Source organism: Arthrobotrys flagrans (assembly GCF_004000055.1).
Source record: "Arthrobotrys flagrans strain CBS H-5679 chromosome Unknown unitig_0, whole genome shotgun sequence".
NCBI lineage: Eukaryota > Fungi > Ascomycota > Orbiliomycetes > Orbiliales > Orbiliaceae > Arthrobotrys > Arthrobotrys flagrans.
The window spans coordinates 3,281,870-3,299,187 of record NW_027137550.1 but is presented as its reverse complement, the minus strand read 5'-3'; the positions used below and the strand labels follow the sequence as shown (position 1 = coordinate 3,299,187).

General features: G+C 46.6%; 2 protein-coding genes across 2 annotated transcripts; one reads left to right on the top strand and one right to left on the bottom strand.

Moving 5' to 3' along the window:
* Window positions 1-4: 4 nt before the first annotated feature.
* On the top strand, window positions 5-1,460 carry DFL_004010 (uncharacterized protein; the record flags this gene model as incomplete). The annotated part of the gene is made up of 3 exons (XM_067633035.1): window positions 5-10; window positions 93-161; window positions 228-1,460. The coding sequence occupies 3 exons, from the start codon at window positions 5-7 to the stop codon at window positions 1,458-1,460; spliced, it is 1,308 nt and encodes a 435-aa protein (XP_067491243.1).
* Window positions 1,461-1,851: 391 nt separating this feature from the next.
* On the bottom strand, window positions 1,852-17,094 carry DFL_004009 (uncharacterized protein; the record flags this gene model as incomplete). The annotated part of the gene is made up of 8 exons (XM_067633033.1): window positions 1,852-3,195; window positions 3,249-8,216; window positions 8,280-8,430; window positions 8,483-8,612; window positions 8,669-8,753; window positions 8,818-9,711; window positions 9,768-16,365; window positions 16,436-17,094. 8 exons carry the CDS (start codon window positions 17,092-17,094, stop codon window positions 1,852-1,854), a joined length of 14,829 nt encoding a protein of 4,942 aa, XP_067491242.1.
* Between the last annotated feature and the right edge of the window lie 224 nt (window positions 17,095-17,318).

Genomic DNA, 17,318 nt, shown 5'->3' with positions numbered 1-17,318 from the left:
CAAGATGGCTGTAAGTTCACCCGACGGTTTTTTTTCTGGTGGGGCGATATTGCCATTAGTCATGGAAATACTAATTTGGATGCCACGGATAGACTGTGAATATCAGACGGGATGTCACCGACCCTTTTTACCGTTACAAAATGGAGAAGCTCCAGTCTAAGGTAAACAGCCTCTTTCCCGCTCGTTTTCTTATATATATGGGGCTCTAGTGACTAACAGGATTACAGATTGAGGGTAAAGGTAACGGTATCAAGAGCGTCATTGTCAACCTCCCGAGCGTTGCCAATTCCTTGGCTCGCCCTCCTGTCTATGTCGTCAAGTACTTCGGGTTCGAGCTTGGTGCTCAGACCAACGCTGGTGACCATGAACGCTGGATAATAAACGGTGCTCACGAGGCCACTAAGCTCCAGGAATTGCTCGATGGTTTCATCACCAAGTTCGTCCTCTGCAAGCAGTGCCTGAACCCAGAAACCGATCTTTCCATCAGCAAGGATCAGAACATCATCCGAAACTGCAAGGCCTGCGGTCAACGTACCCTGGTCGACCCACGCCTCAAGCTTTCTGGCTATATCCTGAAGAATCCACCACAGAAGGACAAGAAGGAGAAGAAAGATAAGAAGGAGAGGAACGACAAAAGGGAGAAGAGGAAGGCTAAGGCCAACGGCGAGGAAATCAAGGAGGGTAGCAACTCCGAGGAAGAGGCCGGCAAGAACGGAAACGGTCATGTCGTCCCAACTTCCAACCTCGACCAGTACAACGCCGAAGCCGGATCCGATGACGAGTTTACTCGTGGTATCACCGATGCCGCCAAGGATATCAGCGCTGGCGATGGTGTCGATGCTTTCACCATTGATACCTCCGAGAAGGCTATGAAGGAGCGTCAGAAGAACGAACTCACCAGTGCCGTCGAGAAATTGACCATGGGTGGTAATGATGATGACGAGGAAGAGGATGGTGGAAGCGGCCCTTACGACCAATTCGCCACTTGGTTCGATGATCAAGCCAAGCTGCTTGGTGGCGTCGCCAAAGTCGATGATATCGAGATCTACAAGAAGCTTTCGGAGTTGGGCCTCGACCGCAAGCATAAGACACTCCAAGTTCTTGCCCAGACCCTCTTCGACGAAAATGTTGCCAAGCAGATTGGACCAAGGGCTGGATTGCTGAAGAAGCTTGTCGCTAGCGATCGTCATGAGAAGGCTTTCTTGGGTGGAATTGAGCGTTTGGTCGGAAAGCAATATCCCAAGTTGATTTCCACCATGCCCAACATCCTCCTCCCGATCTATGACAAGGAGATCATCAGCGAGGATGCCATCCTCAAGTGGGGAGCCAAGGCGAATAAGCGATACGTTGATACTGCTACCAGCAAGAAAGTAAAGGCCGCTGCAGAGCCCTTCCTGACCTGGCTCCAAGAAGCAGACGAGGATGAGAGTGACGAAGAGGAAGAGGAAGATGACGAGTAAGGGAGGAACTTAGAACGTAAGATTGATTTTAGGATTGTGGGTGAAAACTATTCTAAAAAACAGGAACCAGATTGCCAGTGTTTTGTTTCTTTTGTACCTTTACCGAACGATCCTTACCGCAACGTTTGTCTTGCTGTATTGTTCTCTTGGGTCATGATTTCTTCGGCCAGCTCAGTGTCTTTTCTGATAGCTCTGATTGCTGTACTACATCCACTGATCCTTCTTCTTTAATGATTCTTACTATACGTGGAAATTATTCACCCGCGCACATTCGCTCACCAAACGTGTAAACGCAAATCCAAAACTTTTTGAAATTAAATACTATACATGAAGTAACGCCATAACCGTCTAAACTAAGTTCTTTATAATATACAAAACAAAAATAAATCTTCTAACCGCTTGCTTCCGCTGCCTGTGAGAACCACTGGCGTAACGCCGTCGAAAGCATTCCCGGAAGATCCTCAATCCGGCGAATGATCAGGTAATAGTTAAATGGGAAAGTATCCATATATCTCTTAACCTGTAACTTCGGCCCTTTCCCGTCCCCTTGATCTGTAAATGTCGCCTCCTTCATATCCAATATAGAGGAAGAACCCTTTGCGTTCGTATCCCCACTCATTGCACCGCTAGTAGCATCAATGATCACAAATATTAGTACAATTTTCTCAAAGTGCGCTAGCCTGACCAGTCGCTGAATCTCCTGGTGATCTTCGCAGATACCGTCCGAAATGATGAGTTCTAATTGCCATAGATCAGACTGTGAATTCGTTTGTCTTGCTTCACGGAATAATCTGATGGATGTGTCGACGAGTGATCTCATATTTGTTTTTGTCTGTCCGAATGTTAATCCTGCGAAGACATTGGCACCGGATTGTGCTGTAAACGGTTGTTCGAAGGGGTGCACAAGTTTTGTAGATTCTCCGAATGAAACCATGGATATCTGTCCGACTTCTAGGTGCGATAAGGCTCTGGCGACTAAAGCGATAGATTCGAATGTGAGTTCTATACACCGGCTTTCGGACATTGATTTTGAATCATCAAGCGCGATCATGACTTGATATTGGCGTTTTGAAGGTTTGGTGCGACGCATCCAGATCTTGTCCTTTTTGTAATCCGAGGCGATGTAAGGAATGATACGCTTCATATTGAGTCTTTTACCGGTACGGTAGTCGCCGCGGAGTTTGGTGGATAATGTGGGCTCGAGGATTAGGCGGAGTTGTTCGGTGAGACTAAGAGAGAGGACTCTAGTTTTGTTCTCGTAGAGTTTCCAGAGGGAGTGGGCTTCTTCGTTGTACGTTGATAATGTGGAAGAAAGCTCTAGGGATCTTGGGTCTTCGGCCGCCTCGTCGGAGTCTAAGTCCATGTCGATATCTAATGGTTCTGAATTCTCGTTCTTAGAATCGCCAACCAGACGGGGAGCGTCGACTTCCATAGTGGCCTCGGGGTCTTCCTTTGAGTCCGAAGCGGCATTGGGCGCTGTATCTTCAGTTTCTTGGGGTCCCTCTTGGAAGGCGCCTTGTTCTTCGACTAGTTTCCCATCTGTCCCCTCCACATTGTTATTATCACCAACTTCCTCGTCGCCCTCCCCGGTTGGCTCGGTTTGATCAGGTGCCGAATCTATAACCATCGACTCATCTATCGCATGCGCTTCTTCAGTAGCAGCGGCACCCAATGCTTGAGTTGCTGGTTTCTTGTCATCTTCACCGACATGCTCGAACTGGGATTGCTTTTGCTCCTAAAAAACAATATCAGCAAGGGCCGTAAACAGAAAAACTGGATATAGCTTACCTCTAGATTTTGAACATCATCCTTTGGTCCTTGGCTTGTTTCTGAGTTCAAAATATCCATTGGAGTACGATGAACCTTCTCTAGCAAGTCTCCCAGTTTCTTCAATCCGTTTTCCAACCGTTGTTCTTTTGGCTGCATTTCACTTTGACCTTGCCCTGTCCGATATTCAGCTTTTCCAGAATCTCCTTTCCCGTCAACAGCGTTAGAAGCTGAATTGTCTTTGCCCGTATCATTTTGGTTATCCATTTCCATATTTTCTTGGGCCGAAGTTGGATCCAAGTTATCATTGTCGATGTCATCGGATGAACTTGCTGCTGCTGCCTTCGCGTTAGGTGGGACGGTAGAACCATTTTGAGCATCCTCGATAGAATCTTCAGTGGGTTGAAGTGATTCTTCCCCTTCCCCTTCGGCATCTTTGTCTTTCTCCTCGGTTTCGGATTCCGCTACTTCATTTAATTCGCCCGCCATCTCTGCATCATAATCGCCCATTTCCTCGTCTTCTTCATCGTCTGAATTCTGGCGGTCAAGGTCCGTCCTGTCGAGAGGTTTATCGAGCGGATTTTCCTCTCCTTCTTCACTTTCAGATAAATCATCTTCCTCCTCGTCATCTCCTTGGTCCATTTCGTCAAGATTGAAATCATCTGATATGTCAAGTCTTTCAACTTCCGGAATATGTTCGTTGATATTGTCCGTATTTTTGTTTTCCACGGCATCCGATTCATCTTCCGCTTCAGCCTCTGATACGGCGTCGCCATCGCCATCGTCGAGTTCCATTTCCTTGTTCTCGAGATTCTTGGCATCTTTTTGTTGCTTCTCGTCCTTCTTTGACTTTTCCTGGTTGGAAGTCGCATTTTCTTCTTGTTTCCCATCACCGCCTGCGTCGACCTCTTCCTTAGGTTCTTCCGCCGGGTTGTCCCAGAAGTCTTTGTCGAGAGAATCAAGTCCGTGGCTATCATCAACCTTACCCATTTCATCCGTAGCATCCTCCTCCTCTCCTTCTTCACCATCTCCTTCCTCATCAGACTTCTCATCTCCAGATTCCGATAACCCGTCAATATCATCATTCTCAACCGCATTTTTCTGAGCATCATACTCCTTTGGTTTTCCTTCTTCTTTTTGATTGGCAAGTTCCGATAGATCTTCGTCTGGTGCAATGTCATTGCTAATATCCTCTTCTCCCTCTCCATCGCCGAGACCAGTACCACTCTCAACTTGACCGGGTCCACCGGCTTCTGCGGAACCATCGGATGGAGCACAGAACCCATTTGTTCCAATACTTATCACAAAGTTCGAGAGAATATGTGTAAGTCTGCAAAGGCTTCTATGGAAATCTAGACGTTGTAGAAGCTCTCGTCGGCAGATACTCTCGTATTCAATGATGATTGGTGACATCAAACGTAAGAGTGAACGAAGAGCAGCTGGATTATCTACCATTGCTTCGCGCAGTTTTGGGGCGAGGGTTTCTAATTGATTAGCAATTGCGGCAGAATCGGATGAAGCTCGTGAAGCGAGGAGTTTCTCATGCTCGAGGAGGACAGTTTTGTCTGAGCCGCCGACTTTCTTTGCTAGACTTTCGTCGAGTGTCTCTGGTTGTAATTTTGCGAGTATCAGATCACAGAGGTTCCGGATTTCATTGTCAGCGGAGGTAATAGAGGTTTCGCCGGTAAGTTTGCGCACACCGTCCCCGTTTCTCGTAGGAGCTTGCTGGCCCATAGGAATCCAAGGTTGGAGATAGTTAACGATATGTTGTAATTTGACGTTTGCATTCCCGAAGGTGCTGAACTCAGTTTGTATCTCCTTAAATCCTTCGACTATTTGTCTAATGATATCATTTTTCTGTGGCATAGTGATACTTGGGAAGGTCTTTGGACAAGCAGCAAGTGATTTGGATGACTCGGAGGCCCATTTTTCCCATTTCGAAAGAATTCCTTGAAGTTCGCTGTAGTGATCTCCGGGGACGAATTTGGCCTCGCCTTCAACGACCTTTAAGGCAAACTGGATGTTCGCTTGTATCCAACCTAGGCTTTGAGAAAGGGCTTTGGGGTCCGATGTAGCATACATAGTCGCTGGGGCTGAGACTGTAGCGCTCTGGTCTTCAGAGAGAACCAGCAGATACCCAATAAGCTCTTCCAAACGGTGAAAAGTAGTCAAGTGGGATGCAAGAGTCTTTCTCTGATTGACAACCATAGAAAGACCGTGTTCGAAGTACTTAGCCCCTCGAACAAAATCAGGAACCGGCACATCAGCTGGAAGGTTCATCATAACCCCTCTAGTCTTGGATAAATTATCAAGTGTTGCAACAAGAATATCATCAATCTCCCCAATTCTCATTTGGAAAGATTTCCCTTCGAAAGCCGGGGCCAACCCTAAGATTTGTTCCATTGAGGATTGCCCCGCAAGTTCTTTTTGACTGAGATTTGACTTGAAACCCATCTGGCGAAGGGATTTAAGAGCTTCGCTAACAGCCTTCCGTTTAGCGTCTTGGAGCCTTCGGACTTCGACTGTATTCTCTTTTGTCAGCTTCGATGGGGTGGCGTCTCGAAGTTCTTGGGCGCGTTGTAGAACGTGATCTGAGAATTGGTCGACGAGAGAGCATGCGGATTCAGTTGGCGCTGCAGAACTGAACATCTGTTGCATTTTGGTCACTGTCGATGCGATGTTCGAATGTCTTGCCGGTCGTGATTCCCAGTTAGCTATAGAGGCCGCGCAAAGGCTCCTATCCACGTCAGATGCTTGTTCAAAGAGCCGAGAAGGCATAATTAATGAGGAAACCTCGAGTTTGCTCAAATCAGCCACCTTGGCTACTGTAGAAACAGAAGTAGAAAGAACGGCTCTGTATTTCTTGACAACTTTGTAAAGCTGGTAATGAGACCTTCGGGTCGATTCTTTCAAAGCGTTGACATTCGTATCCTTCCAGGATGCCAAGAGGATTATTTCTCTCATATCCTTTTCAAGTTTTGTCCTCTCCGTGGAAATGTGTTCGACAGCAGCTTTGAGGTACTGAAGATGGAGTTGGTAGACGTTCTGGACGGTATCTTTGAGGGTCTGGGCGTGACTTGAAGGACTGTAATCAAGTTGTTTTAAGACTGCCTTGATCAAATTCAACCGACTTTGGAACTCCCCAATGCTTGATTGTCTCAGGAAAGTATTCAAAGTTTCTACAAGAGTAACCCTGATGTTGGATATATCGTCTTCTTGAACATCAACTGCTGTTTTAACGGCTTTGTAGATATGGAACCACCATGTGGACGCTCGGTTTCGAGAAGATGTTTCTTCTTGGGTGAATAAGCTGGACCATGTCTGTAACTCTAGCTTTCTCCAGCCAACAATGAGGTTGGTCAAATTTTCTTGGTAGGAGGTCAAAGAGTATTCCTTGCTAGCCACTTGCTCCCATTGATGGACTGCTGCGTGCAATCCCTCCAACTTTGCTAAGACGCTGTTGACGGGTGTTTTCAGCGGTAGTCCCAAAGTTTCCGTAGCTCTATCGTTGATATCTCTCAAAATGTCGTTCTCCGGCCAGAGAGCTATCAGATCCGTAATCCTAGTTTTTATTCCAGTCAGAAGTTCAACAACAGTTCGGACTTCTGTTGGGTTTTCGTCTTTATAAAAGTTGAATGAAAATTTAGACGACCTGTTCAGCCAGGTTTCGGCGTCTGAGATATCAAGCACCATAGAAGGAACAAAGCTCTCCATTTCCTCCGATGCAATGTAAATACCTTCGTCAGACTTTTTCAACTGGTTTCCGAAATCTCGTTGGAGGGATGCAATATCAATATTTTCTGCCGAAGTGCCGACGAATATGGCAGCATGTAACTGGGAAACCTGTCTTGCTAGTGCTGAGACGTCCAAGTTATTCTTCGGCTTTGGTGCATCCTCCTTCGCAGTACCTTCAGAGAACATCTCCGCAACACCAGCCTCGTCGTTATCAGGATCGACAACTTCAAGTCCCTTGAAGTGGTACATCTTGGTTGCCTCTTCTCGTTCTCGAGCATCATCGCGTTCCTTCCTCTCCCACAGTTTTAGGATACGAGCGAACGTAGTGTCAAGAAGCTTGAATTCTGCCTCCGTGAAGGACGCCAAACATTCAACCTTGGATCTAAGAGCCAAAGCTCTGAGTGATCGAAGCTCTGGCTCGCTTGTTTTTGAAGTCCTAGACCCCAACTTCTCAGATATAGCTGTGGGGGAGAGGGTATTTGGCGTGAAGATGCATTGTGAGCCACTTGTTCTCGGAGTATCAGCTTCGCAGGCGATAAGAATTCCGAACTCGAGCGCCGAAACAAACTCCGCCACAATAACTGTTATATCCTCAAAAGCATCATCTTGAATGGCAAGCTGTTGAAGAATTTGTCTAACATTTTCCCGGATAGCTTGGCCAGCCGCAACCACATCTGAGTGACCTGAAACGAGATTTTTGATAAATCGCTGAACCTGTTGCCCATTGATGAGGGCAACTGTTCGCTGAAGAAGATGGCGCAGTGGCTCAAAGTTGGTCTGTTGAGATCGTCGGAACAACGAAATGCTGGTATCCCAGGTTACAGTTGATATCTTCTGCCTCAGGCGTCGTGTTCGTGCGTTATTTCGAGATCCGTTTAATGTTTCTGTTACTACCTCTAGACTTGAGAGTTCAGTTTGAAGGGTCTGTCGTCTGTATTGGAAAAGCTGGTAATTCAGTCGTTCTTGTAGCGCGGGATCATAAGGGTGTACTGGGACGAGAAGCTTGAGGCAGCCGATGGCGTATTGAATCCACGCCAGACCACGGTTTCTCCTTTCGGTACCATCTTTCTGCTTTACTTGTACCAACGCTCTGAGCGATGGAACTAGGAAATTTGAGACTATGATGGTCCATCGTTCATCCGAGCTTTGCTTTTCAGACTCAAGGAGTTTTAGGAGAGATTCAGCCGAATAGGACTCGTCGGATAGTGACGAAAGTTCGGTGCTTGAGAACAATTCTTGGTGAAGATTGCAAATCTATTATACAATTAGTCTTGCATGGTACCCTAGATAGTTTGGTCATATCGTGCATTCACTTACGGAAAAAATATTGTTTAGGAGCAGGTCATCAAATCCCCGCCAATATTGAGTAGTAGTATTTGCTATGGCCAAAGTGTAATGTTTTCCGAGGGCATAGAGGTCCGATTGAATTGTGCTATAACCTCCGATATCGGTTGCTTGAACATGTTCACTGTTGAACGAATTAGTAGTTCTCAACTAGTCATGGGAGCGAAATAACGGACCTAGTCTGCAAGATGTTCTTAAGAAAGGAGCCGTAATATTCGTCTGAAGCGAGGAATTTCTTCAAGTCAAGTGAGTCGACGGGAGTTGTCAAACCGAAGATAGTGTTAAACTTGAGATTTTGCGGCGTGCCTTCGGGTTCCAAATTAGCTTCTATAAGCTCCTTCCAGATATTCCAGGTGTCTTACTATTCAAACCCAAGTAGCCCAGGAGCCCGGACAATTGGTGTGTCGGGTAGCGAGAGTAATAGCTCAAGGCGGTAAAATCCTCAGTCTAGTACTAGTTAGCAAAATATAAAGAAAAACAACTGTAAAGAGACCAAACTTCATTCGCTTACCTTCAAACCTGGCATGGTAGAGTTCATACTAGCGAGTAAATGCATTCTCAAGATCATATCGAATCCTTTCCGGAACGAATGCACCGCAGTAACGCTCGAGTTGCTAATCAAGCTAACAGCTTCATCAAACTCGGAGATCGGAAGGTCGCTGGCAGAACTAGAAGTCCTTATTTGTTCGAAAGCTTTCATGAAAGATAGCCTTAGTTGCAAAACTTGTGCGTTCGGCTGAATCATCCCTTGCGAGGCGTCATCGAATCTCTGTGCGACGGCTTTCAGTTGTCTTAGGAAAGCCATTCCATCGTCCGACTGCGGCATCGGCACCCGCAAAGCTTTCCATAGTCTTATCCAAGAAAATCCAGACCCTAGGCCGTACTCCCTGATCAAACTCTGGATTGAAAGTTGGATCTGATGCATTGTAGTGTTCGGCCAGACTCCAGAGATAGTATTAATGAAAGCTTGGATTCTGTCAGAGCAAGCTTGGAAGATTAAACCATCAAGTTCACGTCCCTCGAGGATGAAACCTAGGAACAGCAAGAGTTCATAGAACGGCGTGGGATTCATTCGGTTGACGTTCGATACAGCGTAATCGAGGCCTATTTGCCCAAGCCATGACCAAATTGTGTGGTTCAAGTTCGACAAGAATTCCAACAGTGCAAGGCGGGCTTCTTTGTCAATATTGTCTGGCAACCCGTCTTTGGCGTCATTTTCACTGATTGCCGTTCGGAGACGTCGTTGATTCTTTAGGACATCAATTATTTTGCTCAATTGGCTTTGGCTCTTGGCAGATGATAGAGCAATTTCATAAAAGTCGCTAAGGAGAGCTGCGAGCTTCCTTGAGTCTACTTGGCCGTAGCTTGTTCCCAAGATATGGACATTAGAAAGCACATGTAGTGACTATTAATACGGTGTTAGTAGCTTTCATTTGGTTTGTACTAGATTCAGATCCTCACCTCATTCCCAATAAATTCAGTATTAAGACCAAGCTCAGTGCAAAGTCGTGTTTTAAACTCGAGCAATAACTTTCCCACGGACTGGCCTCTGACTTCTTGAAATGTAGCGACTGCTTTATCGGTAGCCTCGATGAGGGAGACATTAAACTTAGGCAGGTTTTGCCCTAACCAGGGGAATATCGCGGGAACCAAACGAATAGGAGCCTCTTCGAAAATATGGTACAGCCAAGTACCGAAATGCCCAGGGTTGGTGTTAAGTGCATGCCGAACTAGATGGTCAATCCTAGTAAATGTTCTTGCCGTAGATTGATCAACTAGGTTCAGCAACTTCGACTGGCTTAGATCCCACTCTTCAATATCCTCTTCCAGAGACGGAACGAAGATCTCGATGGAACGGTTGCGCATAGCCCTCGACAATTCCCCATTGCGAGGATCCATGGTCAAGAAAAGTCTAAAGTCCGGATGAGGAATGATAACTCGACCACCACCGTCGGCAGAAGTGTGCTCATGGAGGAATAGAGCTCCTTTAGTCTCAAGCAAGGAGTTGATACGATCCAGAACCGATGGGTTGCAAAGATTTGCATTGTCCAAAATCACCCAATGGCCGTTTTCGACAGCACGGACCAAAGCACCATCGTACCATGCAAACGATACACTGCTCTTCTGGTCCTTCTCAGATGCTACTTTCATAAGCGTTTGAAGATGCTGTTGGATCTTTACAAGACATTCAGAAGGACATGAAGCAAACGATTCTAAGGTCGCTTGTATCATAATGATAACACCCTCCAGACTTTGATAACTCGGCTCCCATCGATGCAAGCTGTCCGCCAGCGCAAGAGCTGCTTGGGAAACTCCGACACCAGTGAGACTGCATTCAACAATAAGTGTTTCCAGATCGGCATGAAGTTGTTGCATGACAGTTCTTGCTAATCTGAAGGGATCCTCTTGTTCATAGCCACCGATAACATCTGATGTTTCCGTATCGTTATTGAGTGGAATAACTTCAAGATACGCTCCGACAGACTTCGCTAGAACTTCTACCATGCTTGATTTCCCCGAACCTGGTGCGCCGACCAAAAGACAAGGCCAACGGTTGCTGATTCCATTCAGAATAGTTTCCAAGATCGAAAGTTGATGGGGCAGGAATTCCACTCGGTCGATTTTCTGTGAGTTTCGAGTTTTCTTTCTCTCGCCCAAAGCATTTCCAACTTGAAGATTACTCGGAGAAAGCTTAACGAACCCGGCTTGTATATCAATATTCAATTCCGACCCAAAGACCTTCCTGAAGATTGCGTTGACCTTGGATACATCCTCCTCGGTTCGAAACCTGTGACTGACGATAGCTCTGAAATATTGTTCAAGGGTCCTTCGTGCGGGTAATGACGTTTGTCGTGCAGTGATTTCAAGCCAGCGCAAGGTATCACGAAGATTAAATTCCCAAGGAGCGCCAGATACGCCGAAGGATTTGTCCTGGGTAAGGCCCCTAGAGAGCTGGCTCGAAAACTCGACAATCTTCGCATAGTCCTCGGAGTCAAAATCCGGGAAGGTATGCTGGGAAATTGCCAATAAGTCTTCTTGCTGAAGACTACGGATGTATACTACAGTGAATCTGTTCACAAACGATGCCGGTAGACCCTTTCGTCCATTTCCTTGATGGTGTGGGTTCTGTGCCGCGAAGAGCCTGAAGTTTGGATGGCAGTGGAAAGTTTTCCCTAACTCTGGGATATAGACAGTTTTCCGGTGATCAAGGCAGGAGTTTAGGCCTTCCAACACTGACTGAGACGCTAAATTCATTTCGTCGAGGAGAACCCATTGCCCGATTTGCATGGCCTGTAGGAAAGGCGCTTCTCTGAAAACGAAAGTTCCAACAGCGCCATTCTCAGCGGGGACATCACTCCCAAACAAATCCATCATATCAGTTTCCTCGGAAAGATTGATTCTAACCAGAGGGATACCGACAACGGCAGCTAGAGCGGTAATCAAACTTGTCTTGCCGACACCTGGTGCACCTTCAAGAAGAATTGGTTTGGATAGCTGCATTGCCCGCATGACACGCATTGCATTCAAACTGGTTGTCGATGCATTGAAATCGAAAGGAACCTTGCCCATGTCCGAAATTGTGCGTGGGAGTCCAAAGGCCCCAACTTGGAAAGCTTCAGGTGAGACCTGAACAGTAGTTGCTTCCAAGGAGATCAAGTCAAAATGTTTCCCAAGGAGAGTGGAAAGATGAGAAACACATTTCTGTCTCTCGAGTTCAACTTGCTCCAGCGGCACAGACAAAAGAGCTGCGGGATTGGAACCGAGGGTGTCAACGTAGACCATGAGGGCCCCCTGGAAGACAACGGCCAAAGGTTCGCCCCCAACCTTGTTGCAGAACTGGATCCAACTGATGATGTCTCTGATAGATACCGATCCATCTTTACCCACCCGGAAAGTCTGGTTAAACCAAAAGCCAAACTTAACCATCGCTGGTGCATATTCTTTATACGCTGGAACCAACTTAGTTTCGGTTATCTGAAGAACATCGTCGAAGTCATACATTGGAGGAACCCAAATCTCAGTGAAGCGATTTCGCAAAGCAGGAGATAGTTCTTTTTTGCCATAGTCGCCACCTGGGTTCATTGTAGCAAAGAACTGGAACTCTGGGTGAGCGGTGATTTTAGCATCCTTATATCCTTTCTCGGCCAAGAAAATTTCTCGTTCAGGTTCAAGAACGCTGTTAAGTCTTTCCAAGACACTGTCCTCCGCTAAAGATATTTCGTCGAGGAGGAAAAGGTCACCTTTCCTCATTGCGCCAACTAGACTTCCATCCACCCATTCGAAAAGCTGACTTGCTTGGGCGCGTACGTCGTGGATGTGGTTGAGAACTTCTTGGGGTATGTCTCGTTTAGATTCTGGTTGTAGTTGATCATAGGCTCGAAGCAACCCTTTCAGATCGTCTTCAATTTGCAGGTCGGAAAAGTATGTGGAAAAGAAATATTGCAAGCTTTGGAGCAACTGCTGTGTGACCTCTGCTCGATTTCTCAACGGTCGGTAAGCACCAATGATATCGCCGGTCTCAGTGTTCATATGTGCATTGACGGTCTCGAGGTTTTTCCGGAGTGCAAGAGCTAACAACTGGCAGACAGTTGTCTTTCCGCAACCAGTTTCGCCTACGAGAAGGACAGGTTCATTCTTCACAATCGCCCGTTCAAGCAGTGTATACAGTCGAGCCATGGCCTTCGTCCAAACGACGTCATCGCCTTTGCCGCCAAAATCAGGAGGAGGGTTACTATATAAAACATCGTCCGAAATTTGAACTCGCAGTTTGGTTTCGATTACTTTCTTGACGGCCAATTTTTCATCTTGGTTCCTCACACGCTCGACAAGAAGCATGTAGCCATTCTGCGCGAGTTCTTCATTCGTAACAGCATCTCTGTTAGCCCACCTAAACAAGTCTCTCAGAGTCGCAAAGCTCTGCTTTTGTTCGAAAAGACGGGATGATTGACGAAGAACTGAAAGTTCATTGTAGACGGTCACGATCCTAGCTGCGAATGAAGGGGCAATTTGTGTTCTCTGTTGCAGAATATCTTGCAACTCGTTTTGCGGGATATCGTCGAAGTGCAATTCAATAAATCGATTTCGGAAAGCCTTGGAAAGAGCTTTACGTCCAGCATAGAGCCCAGGTGGATTTTGGGTAGCGAAGAGCATAAAGTCTTTATGGGGTCGCACAACTTCCTGAGTTTCTGGTATAAGAATTTCTCGATTATCGTCAAGCAAACGATTCAGTGCTTCGAGGACATCCGTAGGCGCAAGATTCAACTCGTCCAAGATCACCCAACATCCCGTTCGCATCGCCTGGATAAGAGCTCCCTCCTGAAACTTGAGAGAGCCGGAAGCATCAGAGACATATGAGCCGAGATACTCTTGTAAATCGGTATGCTCATGGTTGTTTATCCGGACGAACTTATGACCAGTCCTGTTGGCTAAGAACTTGATCATACTCGTTTTACCACTCGACGTAGGTCCCTGAATGAGAACCGGATACTTTCGAGTAGCAGCCGCGCGGACAAGGTTGAGAAGATTCCTTTCGACGTATGGCGTAATGATGTAGTCCGGCTGTTCTTGAACTTCTGCAGGGCCTTTCAACATCCAGTAGTGTTTGAATTGCGTATAGTCCCCGTGGGTTGGCATCCTTGGTACCTGTTTGAGGAGGCTTCTTGCATTCGCATGATCCGCAAGCAACCTTTGTTCGATGAGGCGGTGGAGTAAACTTTCGGATTCAGTCGCAAGGCAAGTCAAAAATGCCATACAGAATCCCTCGTAAAGGGATCTTAGAATACCGTACACAGGCGCAATCTCAACCACGTACGCTAGTGTACGGGCGAGGGTACGGATACTGTACACTGGTTTCTGTCCGGCTCCGTCCACCAGTCGATTTTGATCCACCATAGTCCGAATGTCGAGATACAGGTCGGTCGTCTTTGATAAAAGTTGCTCAACACCCACGCAATGGCTTTCCAAGTATGCTTTCACAATTGCAAGGACATTTGCCCGTTCACCATCCGGGTTGGGGACATAGAATTCGGTGAACCTCGATCTGATGCCTTGGGGTAAGTCTCGTTTTCCGACATCAGTTGCGGGATTCATACAGCCGAATATGCGGAAATCCGGATGGGCGTATATCCTTTCGACGCCACCTTTCTCGAGGAGTAGCATAGATCGGGATCCAGCATCGTTCATAAGGTCCGCAATCGATTCCAAGGTCTCCGGGGCAGCCAAGTTCAACTCATCCAGTAAAACCCATTCTCCATTGCGGACCGCTTTAACGAGAAGACCTTCGACGAAGTTAAATATAGCTTGCTGGGGCGAACTCTTCAACTGTGTATCGAAAGAAGAGACCCGTGCGATGAATGCTTCCCATTCAGCCGCAATCGATATGTGGTTTCCGATCTCTAGCTTTCTGCGCTTCCTAGGGCTCAAAATTCCATCCTCTGGATCTTGATCCTCTGCTGACACAGCGAGGTGCTTGTTCGCCATCTCGATTGCTTTCAACCAGAACCGAACGACTTTCTTCCACTGCTTGTGTAAGACCGCTTGATCGAATTGTTCCAGGAAAGTCAAGTTTTTCTTTGAAGGGAATGTTCTCCGGAACAGGGAATCGAAACTCGTTGCCATCTCCATGCCCATCCGTGATAAATCCATCGGCTGGAACCCACCCATTAAATCACTGCTTTCCGTTTGCTGCGAGAAGTTGTGAACCGTCAACTTGACGTTCAGTAGGTTCGCGAGATGCTGCACGGCCGTCGTTTTTCCGGTTCCTGTCTCTCCGACCAAAAGCACCGGTTCCGCTGTGTTCACGCAGATGGAGACTCGTTCGAGAAGACGCAGGGCGTATTTATGCATCGCATATGGCATGCTTTTCGGTTTTCCCTTTCGATAATAGTCGCCCTTTGGTTGAGGTCTCTTCGAAATCCTTGATCTTCCAATCAAAACCTGGTTTGTGTCGTTTTGGTACGTTGGCAGGTAGCCTTCCGTAAGGTAAGCTTCACGGGCTAAATCCAGATTTATCCCATGTGCTACGCAATTGCTGATGGTTTTCTCTTGCTTATTGTCAGAATATTGCCCTGCAAAGCAATCCATGGCCTCGATAAATATCATGTCAAGTAGATATTCAGACACAACACCAGATCTCGAGTCCGCGGGTCGCAGCTGCAAGTGGAGGTCAATGCGATTGCACCAATTCAGTAATTCTCTTAATCCAATCTGTCGAAGAGAAGGCCCGCGAAACAGCCTATCTCTCGTAGGCGATGATTGTATAGTTCGTACAGAATCATATACTTTCACAAGGATTGTTGAGAAGGGCGATAAAGAAGGGTAACGGGCATTAATGAAAGCGACAATCTCATCCTGGGACGGTTGTCGGATTGACACACGCCGCCATAATCTGATACCGACGGTACTCAGATTCGGTGGGAGAGAATCGGCACCATCTCGCAGGCCATCAAAAGTACGAACGGTAGCTATTAGTCGAAAATTGGAGGGTGCGACAATCGTTTCAGCTCGATTCGGTATGAACAAGGTTCTACGCTGCATCAGAGGAATAAGAAGACTGAGAACTTCATTGGGCGCTTGATCTAGATCCTCTATCAAAATCCATCGGCCTTCTTTGACAGCAGTAGTCAGAACACCCGGTTTCCATTTGAAAGTGCCTGGCGGTTCCGATGAAACATATGTTCCCAATAGCAGTTTTGTATCAGTCTGTTTGCCCAAATGTATGGATATCAAAGACTTCGCATTTCCAAGCAGTTTCGCAATATGGTGAACATAGTGGGTCTTTCCGCTGCCTTGTCTGCCTTGGATCAGAACTGGGTCGCCTGTGCGGACGGCGGTCGCCAAGTCGCTAAGATTTCGCAGAGCAGTTGAAGTTTCGACATGACCTTCTGGATCTCGTTCGCTTTCCGGGAGGCGAAGGAATTGTATTCCAGCTACGGAAACAATCGAAGGGGAAGTATCGGTCGTAGAAATCGCCCTTCCATGAGATACATTCTCAGCGGATCGAACTCTAACTGATTCAAGTGTCGATTGGAGCAAGTCTAATCGTCGTGCTTCATCGGTCCTAAAGTTTACAAATATTGTAAGTCAGAAGAGATGACCATATATTGCCATAGAATGAAGATGTTCCTTACCAAAAATATTTAAAGTCCACCGAAACACCGTCTATTACGCCAACAATTGGCTCAGTTCCACAATGCTTAACCAACAGTTCTTCAAACGCACTATCCGCTATGTTGAGATAAAGAACGGCAATTTGAAGACTTAAATATCTAACAACCACAGAAGGATGCTCAAGTAGCGACCATATATGCTCGAGGCGTGCTAACGGTGAAAAAAGTGAAAAATTGAATTTCAAAAGTCTTAAGAGGGCCAAGAGAGTTGTCTGGATGGATTCGACAGACAGACTATGAAGATTTTCTGTGAATATCTGTGGCAACGAAGTCGATTGGTTTTGATACAGTGAAGAGAAAGTCCTGGTTCCGTCGCCTAGAAGGTAATGTTCAGCGTATGGGACCAAATATGGTGCTACTGGCAAGAGTTTTGCGAGTCCTTGGGCGAACTCTTGGGGAGTCGTGAAGCCGGTCCATCTCGATAGGATATCTGGGAATATGGGTTCGAACGAGGTGAATACGAGGGAAGTCAGGCGAGAATCGAGGGCAACGCGCGATAGAGTATCGAGATATATTTGGTTATTTTGGCTTTGCAGGTTGAGAAGAAGTTCTGCCGGCACAACTTGTCGCAGCAGAGTAGATTCAGCCAGAGAACGGTCGCCAAAAGTTGTAGACCACATTGTCGGATGGTAAAAAATAACCTCGACCGTCAGTCTATTTGAATACTAGTGTTTGTTATAAGAATTTTATCATTTTGCGACAAAATTCTGTGTCGAAGTGCAAGTTAAGTTGAAGAAGGAAGTATACCTGCTGGCACTAAGACTAAGAAAAAAAAGTTTTTGGAGATGCGACGGAGTGCCAAGACATATATCCGTATGGGTGTGGTTCCCCCCTGGGCCCCTGT